The sequence below is a fragment of the Panthera uncia genome, chromosome D4 (genome assembly GCF_023721935.1).
Source record: "Panthera uncia isolate 11264 chromosome D4, Puncia_PCG_1.0, whole genome shotgun sequence".
NCBI lineage: Eukaryota > Metazoa > Chordata > Mammalia > Carnivora > Felidae > Panthera > Panthera uncia.
This window is the reverse complement of record NC_064807.1, coordinates 82,924,654-82,941,131: the sequence shown is the minus strand read 5'-3', so window position 1 is coordinate 82,941,131 and position 16,478 is coordinate 82,924,654. Positions and strand designations below refer to the sequence as shown.

General features: G+C 46.8%; 1 protein-coding gene across 3 annotated transcripts in view; it reads right to left on the bottom strand.

Annotated features, from left to right (window-relative positions):
* The window catches only part of MVB12B (multivesicular body subunit 12B), a 183,058-nt gene that overhangs the window by 40,427 nt on the left and 126,153 nt on the right, over nucleotides 1-16,478 (bottom strand). The window contains exon 7 of one of the 3 annotated variants that reach the window (XM_049638016.1): nucleotides 4,368-4,579. The exons of the other annotated variants lie outside the window; for them this stretch is intronic. Coding sequence (XP_049493973.1) covers nucleotides 4,479-4,579 — 101 coding nt within the window. The 3' untranslated portion in view covers nucleotides 4,368-4,478. Of the gene's footprint in view, nucleotides 1-4,367; nucleotides 4,580-16,478 lie in introns of those variants that run through there. 3 annotated transcript variants of the gene reach the window in all.

Below are 16,478 nucleotides of genomic sequence, written 5' to 3'. Positions count from 1 at the left end.
CCCCCCCCCCGCGACAGAGAAGAAAGAGTGGATCTCTCTCCCCTTACAAGCTTCCTGCTTCTGTTTCCCGGATCCCAGTGAAAAGCTCTACCACCCACCTGGATGTCTGATCCCGGGGCCTGGGACAGTAGGGACTTGTCCCCTATCCCCTCCTGCACCTGTCATCAGTACTTTAAATCCCAAAGAGGGGGGCGGTGGTGGTGGCTCACAGTTAGTTGAACTCCTACTCTGTGCCAGGCCCTGGTCTAGGGGCTTTCTGTGTCTTGATGGATTTCTCATGACAATCCTGAGTTATGTATTGTTACTCATTCTCGTCACCCCCAGCCCCCTCCAATTTTACACAGGACGCTCCGGCTAAGGGCACTGAGGCAACCTGCCAGGAGCACACGGCAGCAAGACGCAGAAGCAGAATTGAACCGAGGAGCTGCCTCCCTCCCACGACACCACAGAGCCTCTCGATCCTCTCTGGACCACAGTCCTGGACACGGGGGATGCCCGCCCCTCTGGCCCTGACATCGGCTGCTCCGCGTCACTCTAATCTCCTACTAACTGGCACAACTATCGATGTGGTCTGCGTTGAGATGGGGTGCGTTGAGATTTGATAAACAAATCCAAGGACCCGGGAAGGTCCAAGCCAGAGGTTTAGTTTGGTGGCCTATTCTCTGGAATGCCTTCCTTTTCCAGGTGGAGACACTGGGGCCCAAGTGCTCACGACTTCCACGGGGACATTTCCAGCAAAGTGGGAGCTGAAGCCCTGGTCGCCCGAGGCCCCAGGCTGCCTCCACCCAGGACCTGCCTCATGTGCAGGGAGCACTTGCAGGAGCACAGCCTCACTTTGCCCCCTCAGGGAGGTGTGAACAGAGCCACTGAGAGCACACGCAGCGAGGTGGGGGCGTGCCAGGGTTAGAGACCGTGCGGTGGCAGATTCGTTTGGGGGACTGCTGGGGCCTCTCAGAGAGACTGGCAGGCATCCTCTAGAGCAGCTGAGACGCGTATATGACACTGTAGATGCCACAGGCAGGAAAAAAAAAAAAACCTAGTGGTTTCAAATAGGAGCCCCCAAGTGGAAAGTCCAGACAGGTAACACAAATGGCAGGAGACCCTGGTTCTCAGGCAGGGCACCTCCACCTGGGGAGCCAGCCCACGGAAAACAAGCCCTGAGCACAGGAGCCCTCTCTCTGGAGAGCAATCACGTCTCTGGAGATGGTGCCCTGTGGGAGAGGGGCCGGTCCAGACAAGCGAGGGGGGGAAGGCAGGCACTGGTAAGCGTGGCCTTTGTTGGCACTTTGAAGACGGTGTCTTCACCTGAATGTGAGACAGGAAAGCATCAAAACCTTTGAGGAGAAAGCAGGAAAAACCCTTTTTGACCTCAGCCACAGCAATTTCTTACTCAACACATCTCCAAAGGCAAGGGAATTAAAAGCAAAAATGAACTATTGGGACCTCATCAAGATAAAAAGCTTCTGCACAGCAAAGGAAACAATCAACAAAACTAAAAGGCAACCGACGGAATGGGAAAAGATATTTGCAAATGACATATTGGATAAAGGCCTAGTATCCAAAACCCTTATAAGGAACTCCCCAAACTCTACCCCCGAAAAACAAATAATCCAGTGAAGAAATGGGCAGAAGACATGAATAGACACTTTTCCAAAGAAGACATCCAGATGGCCAACAGACACATGAAAAGATGCTCAACGTCACTCCTCATCAGGGAAATACAAATCAAAACAACACTGAGATACCACCTCACACCGGTCAGAGTGGCTAAAATGAACAAATCAGGAGACTATAGATGCTGGGGAGGATGTGGAGAAACGGGAACCCTCTTGCACTGTCGGTGGGAATGCAAACTGGTGCAGTCGCTCTGGAAAACAGTGTGGAGGTTCCTCAAAAAATTAAAAATATAATTAACTTATGACCCAGAAATAGCACTACTAGGAATTTAGCACTACAGGAGTGCTGATGCATAGGGGCACACGTACCCCAATGTTTATGGCAGCACTTTCAACAATAGCCAAATTATGGAAAAGAGCCTAAATGTCCATCGACTGATGAATGGATAAAGAAGATGTGGTTTATATATACAATGGAATACTACTTGGCAATGAGAAAGAATGAAATCCAGCCATTTGCAGCAATGTGGATGGAACTGGAGGGTATTTTGCTAAGTGAAATAAGTCAGAGAAAGATACCATATGTTTTCACTCATATGTGGATCTTGAGAAACTTGACAGAAGACCATAGGGGAAGGGAAGGGAGGAAAAAAGTTACAGAGAGGGATGGAGGCAAACCATAAGAGATTCTTGGATACTGAGAACAAACTGAGAGTTGATGGGGGGTGGGGAAGAGGGGAAAGTGGGTGATGGGCATTGAGGAGGGCACTTGTTGGGATGAGCACTGGGTATTGTATGGAAACCAGGTCAACAGTAAGTAATATTAAAAAAAATAAATAAAAATAAAGATGGTGTCTTCAAAGCTGGCCCCCACATTCCAGAAGACACATCCTCTCTCTCCAAACCACAGGTCCTCAGACTTCCAAATGTGTCAGAATGACCTGGGATGCTCCTGAAAAATACAAAAATCCCTAGCCCCAAACCTCGAGACTCTGGCTCAATGGCACCATGAGAAGCCCCAGCCTGTGCCTGGAGCCAGAGAGTGCTTCCATGAGGGTCTCAGGGCTACAGTTTCCTGAAGATTTATGCACAAACAGGTCTCTGTTTGCCCATAAGGACTAACTGTGGTTAGTACTGGTCACTGCTGTCACTTGGCAAAAGCCAGGCACTATGCTAGACCACATCACAACCCAGAGAGGCAAAGGGGGGTCACCCTGTCTCATGGCGGTGAGAGGCAAGGGAGCCATGCTTCCAGTCCAAAGGGAGGCCAGCATGTCTAGCTTAGAAGCTCAGGATCTTGACACTCCTACATAATTTAAGACAAGATGTCAAGAAATACCAATGCCAAAGCACAACCAGGCTCTCCATTAAGTGATTAATCACGTATTATGTAACCCAACCACAGGTATCTCTTGGTTCAGATCTTCCATGGGCAAGATACCCAGAAAGGTCGTTGGTCTATCTTTATATCTGCAGTGAGTTTCTGCAGTCCTCAGGGTTTTTTCTCTCTTTCTCTCTCTCTTCTTTCTCTCTCTTCTTTCTCTCTCTTCTTTCTTTCTTTCTTTCTTTCTTTCTTTCTTTCTTTTATTTTTGAGAGAGAAAGAGAGAGAGAGAACGAGAATGAACAGGGGAGGGGCAGAAAGAGAGGGAGACACAGAATACCGAGCAGGTTCCAGGCTCTGAGCTGTCAGCACAGAGCCCGACACGGGGCTCAAACCCATGAACGGCGAGATCATGACCTGAGCCAAAGTCAGACACTCAACCGACTAAGCCACCCAAGTGCCCCTGGAGTCCTCAGGGTTTTGAATCGCTTTTACCTTCAACAGTAGGAAAGAAAGGTAATCTTCAACTAGCTTATGATGGTCTTTTCTGGAATCCAGACAGAAGGCTTTCTTTTTTTCCTCTCTCTACCTAAGTCAAATTGAGCTCTTTATATTTTGAAGCTAAGGAACCCATTTCTAACGTACTGGATCCTTCAACCTTTCTGAGCTTCCCTGGGTAATGACTTCAAGCCACTTGAAAATCTGCCCTGAGTTTTTCAAAGGGACCCTTTGGTCAGAACAAAGTACGAAAGGATACATTTCAGTGGAACCTAACAGCTTAAAAAGACATGCGTAAGTGATTTCTCCACCACGAGGCTTTCAGAGCCACTGCAGCTGCTGGGGAGGAAGCAATGCAGGCAGGAATTAGGGGGCACCTTATGAAACGCAAGGTTCAACGGGAAAGCAGGAGCGTGTTCTTAAAAATACTTTAAAGCCCCAGGAAAGGGGAAATATTACATGAATTAAAAAACGCCAAACCAAAAACCAGAAGGGGAAACAGAAACCCTGCAGGTAGACAAAGCTATCGGCCGGTGTGGAGTGAGGGCAGCTTAGAAATGAGAGAACTCACACTCCCCAAGTTGGAAGACCTGTGGAGTAACTTCCCTTCTGGATCGCTCACCCATTATCTCCTTTATCCTAGTTTCTACCCTGTGCCCCAGAGGCTGACCCTGTTCCGCGGTCGCCATGACGACACCGGAGCTCAGAGAGGTTTATGGGCCTGCTCTATGCAGCCCAGTGGGCCTGTAACAGAGCCAGGTGTTGACTATGGGCCTCCTGACTGCTGTGTAATCATTTACTGGGTCAATGGAAAAACCATTTCAGCAGAGGCCTGGAAGGGACCCCTGATGCCAAAGTCAAAGGCTGCCTCTCAGGGAGAGAATGTTCAGGGCTGCTGGTGGTGGCAGGGGGTGGGGGGTATGGGGGTCCAGAGGACAAGTGTCATTAATAGTCTGCTCAGTCTTTATTATGAAAGAGTTTCCAAATTGTCTCTGGCAGGAACACCTTGAAAGCACACCTTTTTTTGGCTTGTTTTTCTCGTTTAGTTTTTGGTGGAGAGAGGGGCTAGCCTGCTGACTGGCGCTCTCAGCTTGATTCTGGCCAGGCTGTTGGACAAACACCAAACTGTGACTTCATGTTCACCTAAGGTTGAAAAAACACAAGGTGGCTTTAAATGCCCCGCTTGTAAAATCCCAAATGGCCAGGAGCTAGGGGAGCTGTTCCAGCACACCATCCGCGCCCCCCCCCGCCCCCCGCCATCTAGGAGACGTGACACTTCTCTATTTTCACGAAGACCCCCAGGGGGCCATCTGAGGTGTGATAAACACAGAGAAGGCACACACAGAGGGAGCTGCGTCCCTACCCCTGCAGCAGGCCCTCCCCTGTACTTGAGAACACAACATTCGTGGTGCCCACTGTTGGTGGAAATCCTGAAGATCAGGACATGAACTACCTTGTCATTTTGCTCAAGGACAAAGTGCGATTCCAGGTGTGGGGCGTTCGGCCAGCAAGTAGGCCCAACTGACACCCAACACGTGAATTTCAGCCCAGCTGGGCTGCTCTCTGCTTTTTTCCTGAAAAAGCGGGAACATTCTGGAGGTGATGGTTTCTTACTCTTCAAAATGGACTCCACCAAGGAGGCCAGTGCTGGTGATGGAACGGAAGAGGGTGTGAGAAAGGAGGAAGAAAATGAAGGGGCGAGGGGAGAGTGCAGACTGCCGAGAGGGAGCCCCCTGCACTTGAGGTATGGAAGGAAGGAAGAAGGACTGGAGGAAGGAAGGGAGGGAGGGAGGGAGGAAGGGAAGAAGGGAGGGAAGGAGGAAGGAAGGAAGGGGGGGGAGGGGACTCTGGATGGAGCAGACTGCAGGGAAGCTGCTGATGAAACAACCACTAACACAGCTTTAAGGACTGGTGTTTGGACAGCACTGGTGATCAATGGTGAGCAAACTGGCCTCTGCTGAAAGAAAAAGCCTTCTCAGACAGAGGCGAGGTGGCCTGAACAGAGCTGATCTGTTTCCTTCCTGGTTCCGAAGGTGTCTTTATATTCAGCCAGGTTCCTGCCAACGTTTTGAACATCCTGAGGTGGGGGGCGGGGTGGGGGTGGTTTGCAGGGGCAAAAATGGGAACCTCGGCCAAGCACACTGACAGCCTGCTTAGAAAAACCTTGGGTCCTGGCCCAATTCTTTTCTACATAAACAGAACTCACGGTTAAAATTATTATTAATGGTGACGTCATATACGGAGGAATTTATTTTAGTGACAACACTTATTTAAATAACTTTATAAATGACGTCAGTTCTTATTTATAGAATCATTAGTTCTCAAAGTTCACCCAAATGTTTCACTTTTTATGTTCCTACATTTCGTGGGAGAATTGTGTGCTGAAGAGCGGTTTTTAAACTTGGGCACTTGGGAATATGGTGGGGAATTATCCTACAAAAACACCTATGGTCTAATTATTGTGTTCAGAAGAGACGTTCAAGATGACCTGTCCAAGTTTATTGTTCTAGAATCACCCATGACCTCAGAGCTGTAACACAGTGCACTCGAAGTTCAAAAATGCCCCCCATTCCAATGATTCAGTTGGGTTTTTTGTAGGACGGAAGACATGAAGAGAGGTTGAAAACCCACCACGGCCACACCGCCAGCCACTGAAGACTCATCTTTACTCTGGAATGGGAAATTCTTTTCACCAGGGCCCACCATTCCACTGGCCCAGCCTGGGGCCACAGTGGCCTCCAGTTAGAGACTGGAGTTCCTGGGGCCAGCTGAAGAGCTGTGAACAGTGCCCAAATAGGGAAGGTCTCCTCCAGCGATCAGAGGGACGGGGGCGGGGTGGAGGGGGACAGGGAGACTAAAGGCCAATTTTGCCCCGCCAGGCTCTACTGAATAAGACTTGGAGGGGCTGAAGGGAAGAGACCAAAGCGGCCTGCTTGCGGGGTGGCGAGGCAAGCTGGTAGAATATTTAAGAGAACAAAGTGGAGGCAGCTGCAGGGCTTTTGTGGTTAAGGGGACCACGGGGCAGAGGAAACACATTTTAACAGCCAGACCCCTCCTTTCACACATGTGTAAAACCTTTGGAATTTTACTGGGAAACTTTATTTCAAAAGTCATCTTTGAAGTTTGGAAATAAAAGCAGAGAGGCTATTTTTCAGGACAGAAAGATGGTTTCCAACTGAAGGGACCAAAGGAAAGTGCTAATGGGTGGGAAGTCATACCGATTCAGGGGGATGTGTTCTACGTGTTTGTCACCGGAAGCTTTCCTCTGTGTTACCGCATTTCTTTCTCAGATGGTCCCTAACGGGACCTGAGATGTTTGTTTTCTCTCTCTCGCTCACTCCCTCTGCCCTGTCAGTTCTAGTAAGCCTTCACCCCAGGCCTGGATGGCATCCAGGTTGATAACGATATTGTTCCAGAAGGAAAGGGAGGCCGTGTGTGCATGTGTGTATAGAAAGCAACCACAGGAGCCTCGTAGCAGAGTAGACGCCAAGCCTGTGTGACTAACTACCTCTTCCATGAAGCACCAAGGGACCCAGAGGGCCAGCGCTGTAGGAAACAGAGTTCCTTCCCAGTCCGTGTGAGCAGAGAAGAAACGGTCACTGATATGTCCAACCTTGGAGTTAAAAATAAAACTCTAAGCTTAAGAACACTTCATGGGCAAAGGATGACTTCCACCCCGCCTATGAGCCCCCAGAGTCCCTGTCCTGCCCTCGCCAGGCCCCTGGCCCACCCCCGCTCAGCTGGCTTCTCATTCACCAGGGACGAGCTGGCTCGTGGGCAGGGATGCTGAGGACCAGTTGTTCGAGGAGAGCTCACAGGGAGGCGGCACCTTCATGGGTGGGATTGTGTCCATGACACCAGCACAGGCAAAATAGATGCTCAATAAAAACTTCCTGCGTTAAAGAAATCGGGATTTTATCATCCTTGTGTATCTCACAGCTGAGAAGAAAAGATGCACTACAAGTGCCTTAATTCGTCCTTCCTACAATCCCCACTTAATGGAGACTGACCTGAAGCTCAAAGGGAGTGAGGGGCTTGTCTTAGGGGCAGAGCTGTTATGTGGGTCCAGCACTTTAAAATGAAACCATCTGATCTGAGAGTCACCATCCCACGCCCCACGACAGGCCACTTGTCCCAGAGAAAGAACCAGATGACAAGTTGCAGAGCCGGAAGTTGCTAAGCATCCCGCAGCTCCTTTGTTTTTGGTATCAGCAACTACCCTTGAACATCCTTTCCTCCTTCTTAAGAGATTCCAATTACTTTTCCAGTGATTTCGGCCAAAACACTCACCAAACTCAAATCACATCCTCTCACAAACACACACGTCTGAAGGCAAAGGCATGGGCATAGCTCCTGAAAACTGTCCCCTTCCTCTGCCGGCTGGAACACTTTCTACCTATTAACCCAGCACAGAGAGGCTGGACAGCTGCCCTGTTATTTCCAGCAACATTCAGAAGAGAACCAATGTCTCGTACCAACAAGCCAGAGGCCCCGTGGAATCTGTTAACGCTGGCTGCCCCCAAGTCACCAAACAGACTGTGCTTTAACGGGGAGCACAATTCCCTGGCTCTCAGGCCAACTCCAAGGACCTTCAGGCTTATGCACACCCGAAGCTGAGTCCTGGCCTTGTACACGGAAGGAGAGCGCCCTGGGCCAAAGGCAGGACCTGTCTTCTGTGCCTTTTATGGCCCCGAACGAAGCAGAGTGACTGGCAGGAAGTGGGGCCTCAGGGTTTAATAAGTGGCTCGCTGAGAGGCCTACACTCAACTCTGGGCACTAAGCTGGGCCTGCTTTTTCACAATGCAAATTCTAGTTGGAAGCCCGTTGTAAGTGCACGTATGTGCACACGCGTGTGGTACGCGTGTGTGTGCACACCTGCAAGCCGGCACGCACACAAAAGGAAGATCCTCCACAGCACCCAGTGACGTCTCCCCTCTTCACAGGCACCGGAGCAGGCGAAGGTGCCTCTGCTGGTCACGGACACCTCCAAAGTCTGAACGAGGCTGGGACAAGTTGACCCCCTGCCTCCCCCACCCCGCACGGGGGGCTGCTTGGAAAGGAGCTGCCCATAACCCATAAGGGGCACTGAGGAATGAAACGGTGTGACTTTCATAGCCACCGAGCTCACGACATTCCAGATGTCCTCAATCAAACCAACCCACACGGAATTTACACAGGGACTCTGCCAACAGCTCGGGCTCGATCCCATGGATCGCCTAATCTGCTCTTTATATTCTGCCTGGCTTTTCATTGCTTACCTGTGCCCGCAGGCGGTGAGTTCTGGGGCATCTTTAAAGCTAAATCAGAAAGATAAGTAAATGCTTTCAAAGGACACGTGTCTTGGGCACCCAGCCCAGGCCCCTGAGCGTTCTCTCTCTCCCTCCCTCGGGAAGCCGAGACGAAGGCAGCCCCACCGCGGAGCTCCCTCTGCTTCTGTCGCCCTCATTTGAACTCCTGCTGCTTGTGGGGTTTCACGGAATCCACTCCTCTCCAAGCCGGGCTATGCTCTGGTCTCCCGGGGCTGCTCCTGACTGCGGGTGGGTGGGGCTCTCAGGACCCCTCTCTCACCGAGTGCCCCCCGGCCTGTCCCGACCACTCCTCCACCCACAGGTACACCAGAGGGTGGACCTTTCCAAACCAGTCTCCTCTCCCTGCCTCCCCAGCCCCCTCCATGGCATCTCAGGCTGTATCTCACTGAATCTTCACTGTGTTCTTGGAGGAAGCTTTTCACGCCTCCATTTCTGTTTCTACAACTGAGGGACCCGAGCGTGGAGGTTAAGAGCAGGTGCAGAGCCAACCCACCTAAGCTGTGTGACTTCGGTAAGTGAACTCAGTTGTCTGTGCCTTGGTTTCTGGAGCTGTAAGTGGGATTAAGGACGCCCCCACCTCTTCTGTCAGGGCAGAAGGGACAGTTTAGGTAAAGTGCTCAGAACAGGGGCTGATACTCTAAATGCTGGTAAGTGTTTGCTATGAGCATCATTCACTTCCCAAAGGCAAAAGAAAATGACCAGTGTCCATTCTGGAAACCCTCCGTCACCGTGCACCCCCCCCCCCAACCCCATAAAAATCAGTTTCCTGTAAATAATCCTCACACGGGGGAGGGAGCAGGGTGGGCAGGGAGGGTGCCCTTGATCCACAAGGCTGCCATGACATGACAAATAAGCTGCAGGCTGACAGTGTCTCCAAGACATATTGGAGTTTACTTTGTCGTTTGGGCTTGCCATCTGTGCCACCCCAAAGGGGGCTGGCTTCCCAGGCTGCTCTGGGAGCAAGCTGGAGTGTCCACCAGTCCCCGGACAGATCTGCAGGCTCAGCCAGCCATCAGTTCGGCTGCCTAATGAGAGGCAATGGAATTTGCCTGCCGCCTGCGTGGGAGCCAGGTCTTCCTTCCCAGGGATGGCCTGCGTCTACGCCCCACGTGGCACAGGTAACCGGCAGTGCTCAGCACCTAATGAGCCTTCCTGCCTCTGCCTCTCTGCAGCCGCTGCCACGGCCCAGGCCCAGGCTGTTGGCCGGAGCGGAGACCAGACCGCAAAATGAACTTGACTGCAGAGCCCTCAGTCAACTCTGATGCTATACATCAGGGAGCTGGGATGCAAAGACCGATAAAGCCAAGCACTTCCCCCGTGGAGCATCCAGCCTAGGAAATAAGAAAGCTAAGAGCAGAGCATGAAAGGCTATGACGGAATTCTGTGGAACTGTTGTGATTTACTGTGTGGCCTCAGGAAACTCACTTACCCTCTCTGAACCTCGGTTCCTCCCTTATAAAATGGGGATCTAACAGTAATCCCACGTGCCTCCCAGGGTGGTTGCATAGATTAAGCAAGTTCACACATGAAGGCGATTTAACTCAATAAAGATGGACTATTATCCCCGAAACCAGACACTCACAGTATTTGCTCCTCCAAGGCAAGGCTGGTCAAGAGAGGACAGAAACCAGTCATTCTCACTATGGGTGATGACTCAACGGTCATCCCAGCCTGAGGACAGCTGCCCATGGGACTCGGAGCCTACCAGGCCAGGCCTTCCAGGTTCAGAAATACTCCTCGTTCTCCGGGCAGGAAAGGTAGGAAGTGGCTAAATTTGCCCAAATTATAGGCTGTCCTTACTTCTGACCATGAAGAATGACTTTCTGTCTTCCTCTGGAAATGAGCCTTAGCAAGGAGGTGCTGTGGGCATATTCGCTGTCATCCAAAAGAAACCACGCTAATGACAGGAAACCAGGGAGGCCGTGCTGTCTGTCAGGCAGACAGCCGAGAGCAAAAGGGCCCGCGGATCTCTGGGGCCCAGGATCGCCCTGTGAAGCGCCTGTACCGCATGCACCTGTAGCCACCGGGCCTTCTGCTGAGACCCACCTCAACGCACCAAAGAGCAATCTGCTTTCCACGGTTTGTACTGCACGGTTTTGGTGGCAGGTCACAGCAAACTGGTGAGGGGCCCCGTGCTTTCTGAGTCCCCGACCACCGTCCCCAGGCTCTCTGCTGGCACCGTGGACGTTATCAAGCGGACTTGGAGCTGGGCTGGCACGCGGGAGTTGCTCAGTGGCTGCTGACTGAGTTGTTGATCCTCGCAGCCCTGTGTGCAGGAGGGACAAGGAGCCTGCCACAGACAGGTGACCGGGATGGTGCCCACCCGGAAGGTCGGGGGTCTCCAAAGTCCTTGCTGCCTTTTCTACACCATGCCGTCTAGTGTTCTTGTGCGTGTCCCTGGAGAATCACCAGGGGATGCAGGAAAGCTTTCAATGGCACTAATGAGCAAAATTTTGGAGTAAGGCTCTTGAAGTAATTTAAAAAAAGTGAATTAGACACTATTTCATGATGAACTCTTAAAAACAGAATAGTCTAGTAGCAGCAATCAATTCCTTTATAACAAAGTGACTAAGTGGGAGAGAAAGCCGGAGCGGGCCTTGGTCCCACGTTCCAGTCTGAGTAAGGGAATTCTGGAAGGGGGCTCCTGCCCACAGGAGGGGATTCGGGGCGGCTGATGTGCATACGGAGGGCACTTGAGAGAGATGTGCTTACGCTTGGGTACAAAGGCAGGCTGGAGCCACTCACACAAGGAGAATAGGAGTCGCCAGGGATGGCTTCCAGGAAGGGCGTGGCTACAGTGCAGGCTGGAGGCTGGTGGGATGTGGACGGGGGAACAGAAAGGCTCTCTGTGATGCGCGAGGAAAACCAAGCAAAGGCCTATGTGGGCAGTAGCCTCAGGAGGAGCTTCACTTGGCCAGAGCAGAGCGGAGTGTGACAGAGCTCACAGCCAGGCTGTGGGGCCCGCAAAACACCCGACAGCCAATATGCGACAAGGACCGCCTAGAACTTAAGGCACAAAACACAAATGGAACAGAAAGGGGGGATTTTATTCTGATGAAAGGTCACATATACAGTCCTAACCTTCCTGGCCTGAATGGCACTATGGTAAAATATACAAAATAAAATGATTAGAAGTGATTAAGACATAAGAAATTTACAAAACAAGAAAAGCTATCGTTTTTTGGCCAAGCAGGATGGATGGAGATAAAGATACGGATATATCCATCCATCCTACCTGAAGAGTTGTGTGTATAACTCAAACACTGTGCCTTACAGAAAGATGATATATTTTCAAGTGTCAATGGAACAATTACTAAAACAGCTAATATATTAGATGACAAAGACTCTATAGACTTGAAAAAATAGAACATTACAGAGACCATATTCTCTGACCAGTGTGCAATAAAATTAGAAACAAGTTAAAATCTCAATCACTCAGAGAAAGTATTAACACTTGAGTCAGAGAGGCAATCAAAACTAAAATTATTGTGTATTTATAAATGTGATTACTATAATTTTTAAAAAACGTTTATTCATTTTTTGAGAGAGAGAGAGAAGAACAAACATGAGTGAGACACAGAATCTGAAGCAGGTTCCAGGCCCTGAGCTGTCAGCCCAGAGCCTGATGCAGGGCTTAAACCTAAGAACAGTGAGATCATGATCTGAGCCGAAGTTGGATGCTTAATGACTGAGCCACCCAGGTGCCCCTATAAATGTAATTACCATATATCAGCCTTCCATCAAAGTGATACACAAAGATATTTCCACAGCTTTGAATATTTTTGTTAAAAGTCAAACCAAAACAACAGATGTTGGCGAGGATGTGGAGAAACGGGAACCCTCTTGCACTGTTGGTGGGAATGCAAACTGGTGTAGCCGCTCTGGAAAACAGTGTGGAGGTTCCTCAAAAAATTTAAAATAGAACTACCTATGACCCAGCAATAGCACTGCTAGGAATTTATCCAAAGGATACAGGAGTGCTGATTCATAGAGGCACTTGTACCCCAATGTTTATAGCAGCACTTTCAACAATAGCCAAATTATGGAAAGAGCCCAAACGTTCATCATCTGACAAATGGATAAAGAAGATGTGGCTTATATATACAATGGAATATTACTTGGCAACTAGAAAGAATGAAATCTTGCCATCTGCAACAACGTAGATGGAACTGGAAGGTATTATGCTAAGTGAGATACGTCAATCAGAGAAAGACAGGTATCATGCTTTCACTTATATGTGGAATTTGAGAAACTTAACAGAAGACCATGAGGAAAGGAAAGGGGGAAAAATACTTTCAAACAGAGAGGGAGGCAAACCATAAGAGACTCTTAAATGCAGGGAACAGTGTTGATGGGGAGGGAGCAGCGGGGGAGAGGGGAAAATGGGTGGATGGGCATTGAGAAGGGCACTTGTTGGGATGAGCACTGGGTGTTGTATATAAGTGATGAATCATGGGAATCTACTCCAGAAACCAAGAGCACACTGTATACACTGTATGTTAGATACCTTGACAACAGATTATATTAAAAAATGAAAAAAACCAAAACAAATGAAGTGACCATTCAACTCAAGCAGCTATAAAAAAAAAACCCAAAAGAAAGTAGAAAAAAGGAATAAGGATAAAATTAAATAATGAAACAGAAAAGCCTAATGCCTTTATAAATAGATCAAAAACTAGTTATTTGAAAAGATAAATATAGCAAATAAATCCTTAACAAGACCAAGGGAAAAAAATTAGGAATACCTATGACTGCAGGCATATTAATTTTAAAATCAAGATAAACTCTTAGGCACAATTTTATACCACGAAACTTTAAAATTCAGGTAAAAGGGCTGGTTTTTCTTTTAAAGAAAATGTAAATGACAAAACTAACTCAAGAAAAAGCAGAAAGCCTGAAAAACAACACTGTGAAAGAAATCGAAATTATTGTCCCTCCTCCCAAAGTCCTTGCTAGCTTGCCAGGTCCATTTAGTTTTTACAGGGAATTTTTTTTCCTTTTCCTTTTCTTCCCCCCCCCCCAAAGGAACAGAAATTACAATATTTTAAAAATACTCTCATATTTAAAAGAAAAAATTCTGATTCTTGGATCACTCAAAAATAATATCTTAATAAGCATTAAGCCCAATCTCATATAAATACCAAAATCCTAATTTAAATAAGAGCAGCTCAAATCTAGCATTAATAATAATGCACTGTGGTAAGGAAGGATTTATTGTAGAAATATAGCAATATTCTAAATGCCATATCACCAAAATAAAATTATTTGTAACAGTAAGTCAAATGAGAAAAAAATACAATACTGTATGGAGAGATTTTGAAGTTATTTTTATTTGAAATTGAAATTAGTGCCTGAATTAAAAAAAAAAAACTCCCAGGAAAATGGGAATAGACGAATTGTTCCTTTAACATGATCAAATTCTCTCTCCCTACCTCAGACTTGAAACGCTAGAAACATCCATCCCCACTGAAGCCAGGAACCAGGTCAGAATGCAAACAATTTCCACTATCATTTACTGCTTTGGACGTTCTGGCCAACAATATAAAGCAAGAAAAAGAAATGAAGCGTAAATGTTATCAAAGAAACAAACTTGTATTTGCAGGTGATATTGGTGTCTATTGAGAAAACCCAAGGAAATCAGTTGGAAGCTACTGGAAATAATACACATACAAAAGAGGTAGCTAGTTAAAAATTCAATAACCAACAGTATTTTAAAATATATAAATAAGCACCCCCCGGTTAGAGCCAAGTGGGCAAAGCAACCACAACAAAAACTTGCAACCTAGGCATTAGATCAACAGAAAGTAAATTCTGATATTCTATTTAAATGACATAAAAGGGCATTCAAATAAATGGAGAGTCATATCACATTTCTAGAAGGAAAGATCAAGTATTTTAAAGGTGACTATTCTCCCAAAATTAATTTACAGCTTCAATATTTTCCCAAACGAAATCTTGAAAATATTTTCCTTGGAACTTAAAAGTGATTCTGAATTTTAACTGGGTAAAAATTTGAGTTAGGACTACTAGGGATATTTTGAAACCAACTACAAAGGATAATAAGACAGAATACCAAACACATACATTTATAAGAGTTAAAAGGATGGTCCTTTCATCAGAATATGCATTCAGTCAACAAAATATAACAGGGTACAAGCTGCAAAATTATTATAGTACTTAATAGGTTTATATAAAATTGTTTTCAAATGAGTTGGTTAAAAAAAAGATAATTTTATAAGTGATGCTAGGACAATGATGATTTGGAAAAACATAGATCCTTACTCATGCTAAGATATATATATATATACACACACACATAGACACACACATATACATATATGTATAAAATATATAATATATAATAAATATATTTCTATAATTGTACATAAATATATAATTTATGTACATATATATATTATATATAATTATATATTATTATTAGAGAGCAAGCATGTGCATGTGAGCAGGGAAGGGGCAAAAGAATAAAGGGCTCAGCGTGGAGTTTGATGGGGGGCTCGATCCCACGACCCTGGGATCATCATGACTTGAGCTGGAATTAGGAGTCAGACACTCAGCCACCAAGACACCCCCCTCATGTCACATATCAAAACAAATCACAGATGGATTTTAGATTAAAAAAAAAAAAAAGGTAACAATATACCATAAGACAGAGAAGTCCTTTCTAAAAAAAGATGGCAAAGGTACAAAAAATAAGGGGGGGGGAAAGCAAAATTAAAGGAGAAACCACAAACTGGAAAAAAGAAGTAGTAACATGAGAACGAAAAAAGAACTTGCTCCATAAGGAGCTGTGACAGCTCGATAAACAAAAGCCGGACGTCGAGAGAAAAGAAACAAGGGCATGAACAGGAAAGGACTAGGAAAGAACAGCCGCCAATCAGCACAGGGAAATGAGCCCTTCACCAGGAATCCTGGAAACATCAACTCACAGTGAGATGCCATGTCCTCTTTCAAACTGATAAGGATTTTGGAAAGTAAAGCCTAGCTCTTTCACACATGTGTAAGTACAAATGGATTAAACCATTTTGGTGGGCAATGTGTCATTATATATTAAAATGCCTAAAAATGCACACTTACCCTAAGGAACAGAGATTTATCTAAAGGAAAGCTCACCAAAGTACTTTAGAAGTGAAGACAATGTAAATATCCAGCCTTAGAGGACCCGTTAGATCGAGTGCACTCTGCAGCCCTGAGGAAGATTACACAACCATTAAATCTGCCCTGAGGCAGATGACTGAAAGGCAAGGAGGAAGTCTGTGACCAGGTTTCAGAACGGACCAGACATTCTCAGGGACAAAAAGGAGCAAGCTACCGATACATGCAGCATGGGTGAATCTCAAAAACATGACGCTGAGCAACACATAAAGCTACATCCTGTATGACTCTATTTATGATACATGAAACATGGGTGATTGACATGGACTGGGGGTGGGGCAGAAAATGACCCGCAAGAGGAACCAGAGAACTTTTTGGTGTGAAGGAAAAATTCTGTATCTTGTTTCTGAGGGTGGTTACATGACATTTAGCATGTCATTGGATGTTTGTCAAAACTCCTAGAACTATACGTATTAAAGGGGTGAATTTTACTGTATGCAAATTATATCTCAATAAATCTGACAAAAAACCAGAATGGACAATTAGGTAGAAATATTTATATAAAGATATATATGGCATGGAAAAAAAGGTTAAAAGATATATCCTAAAATATTGCCTGA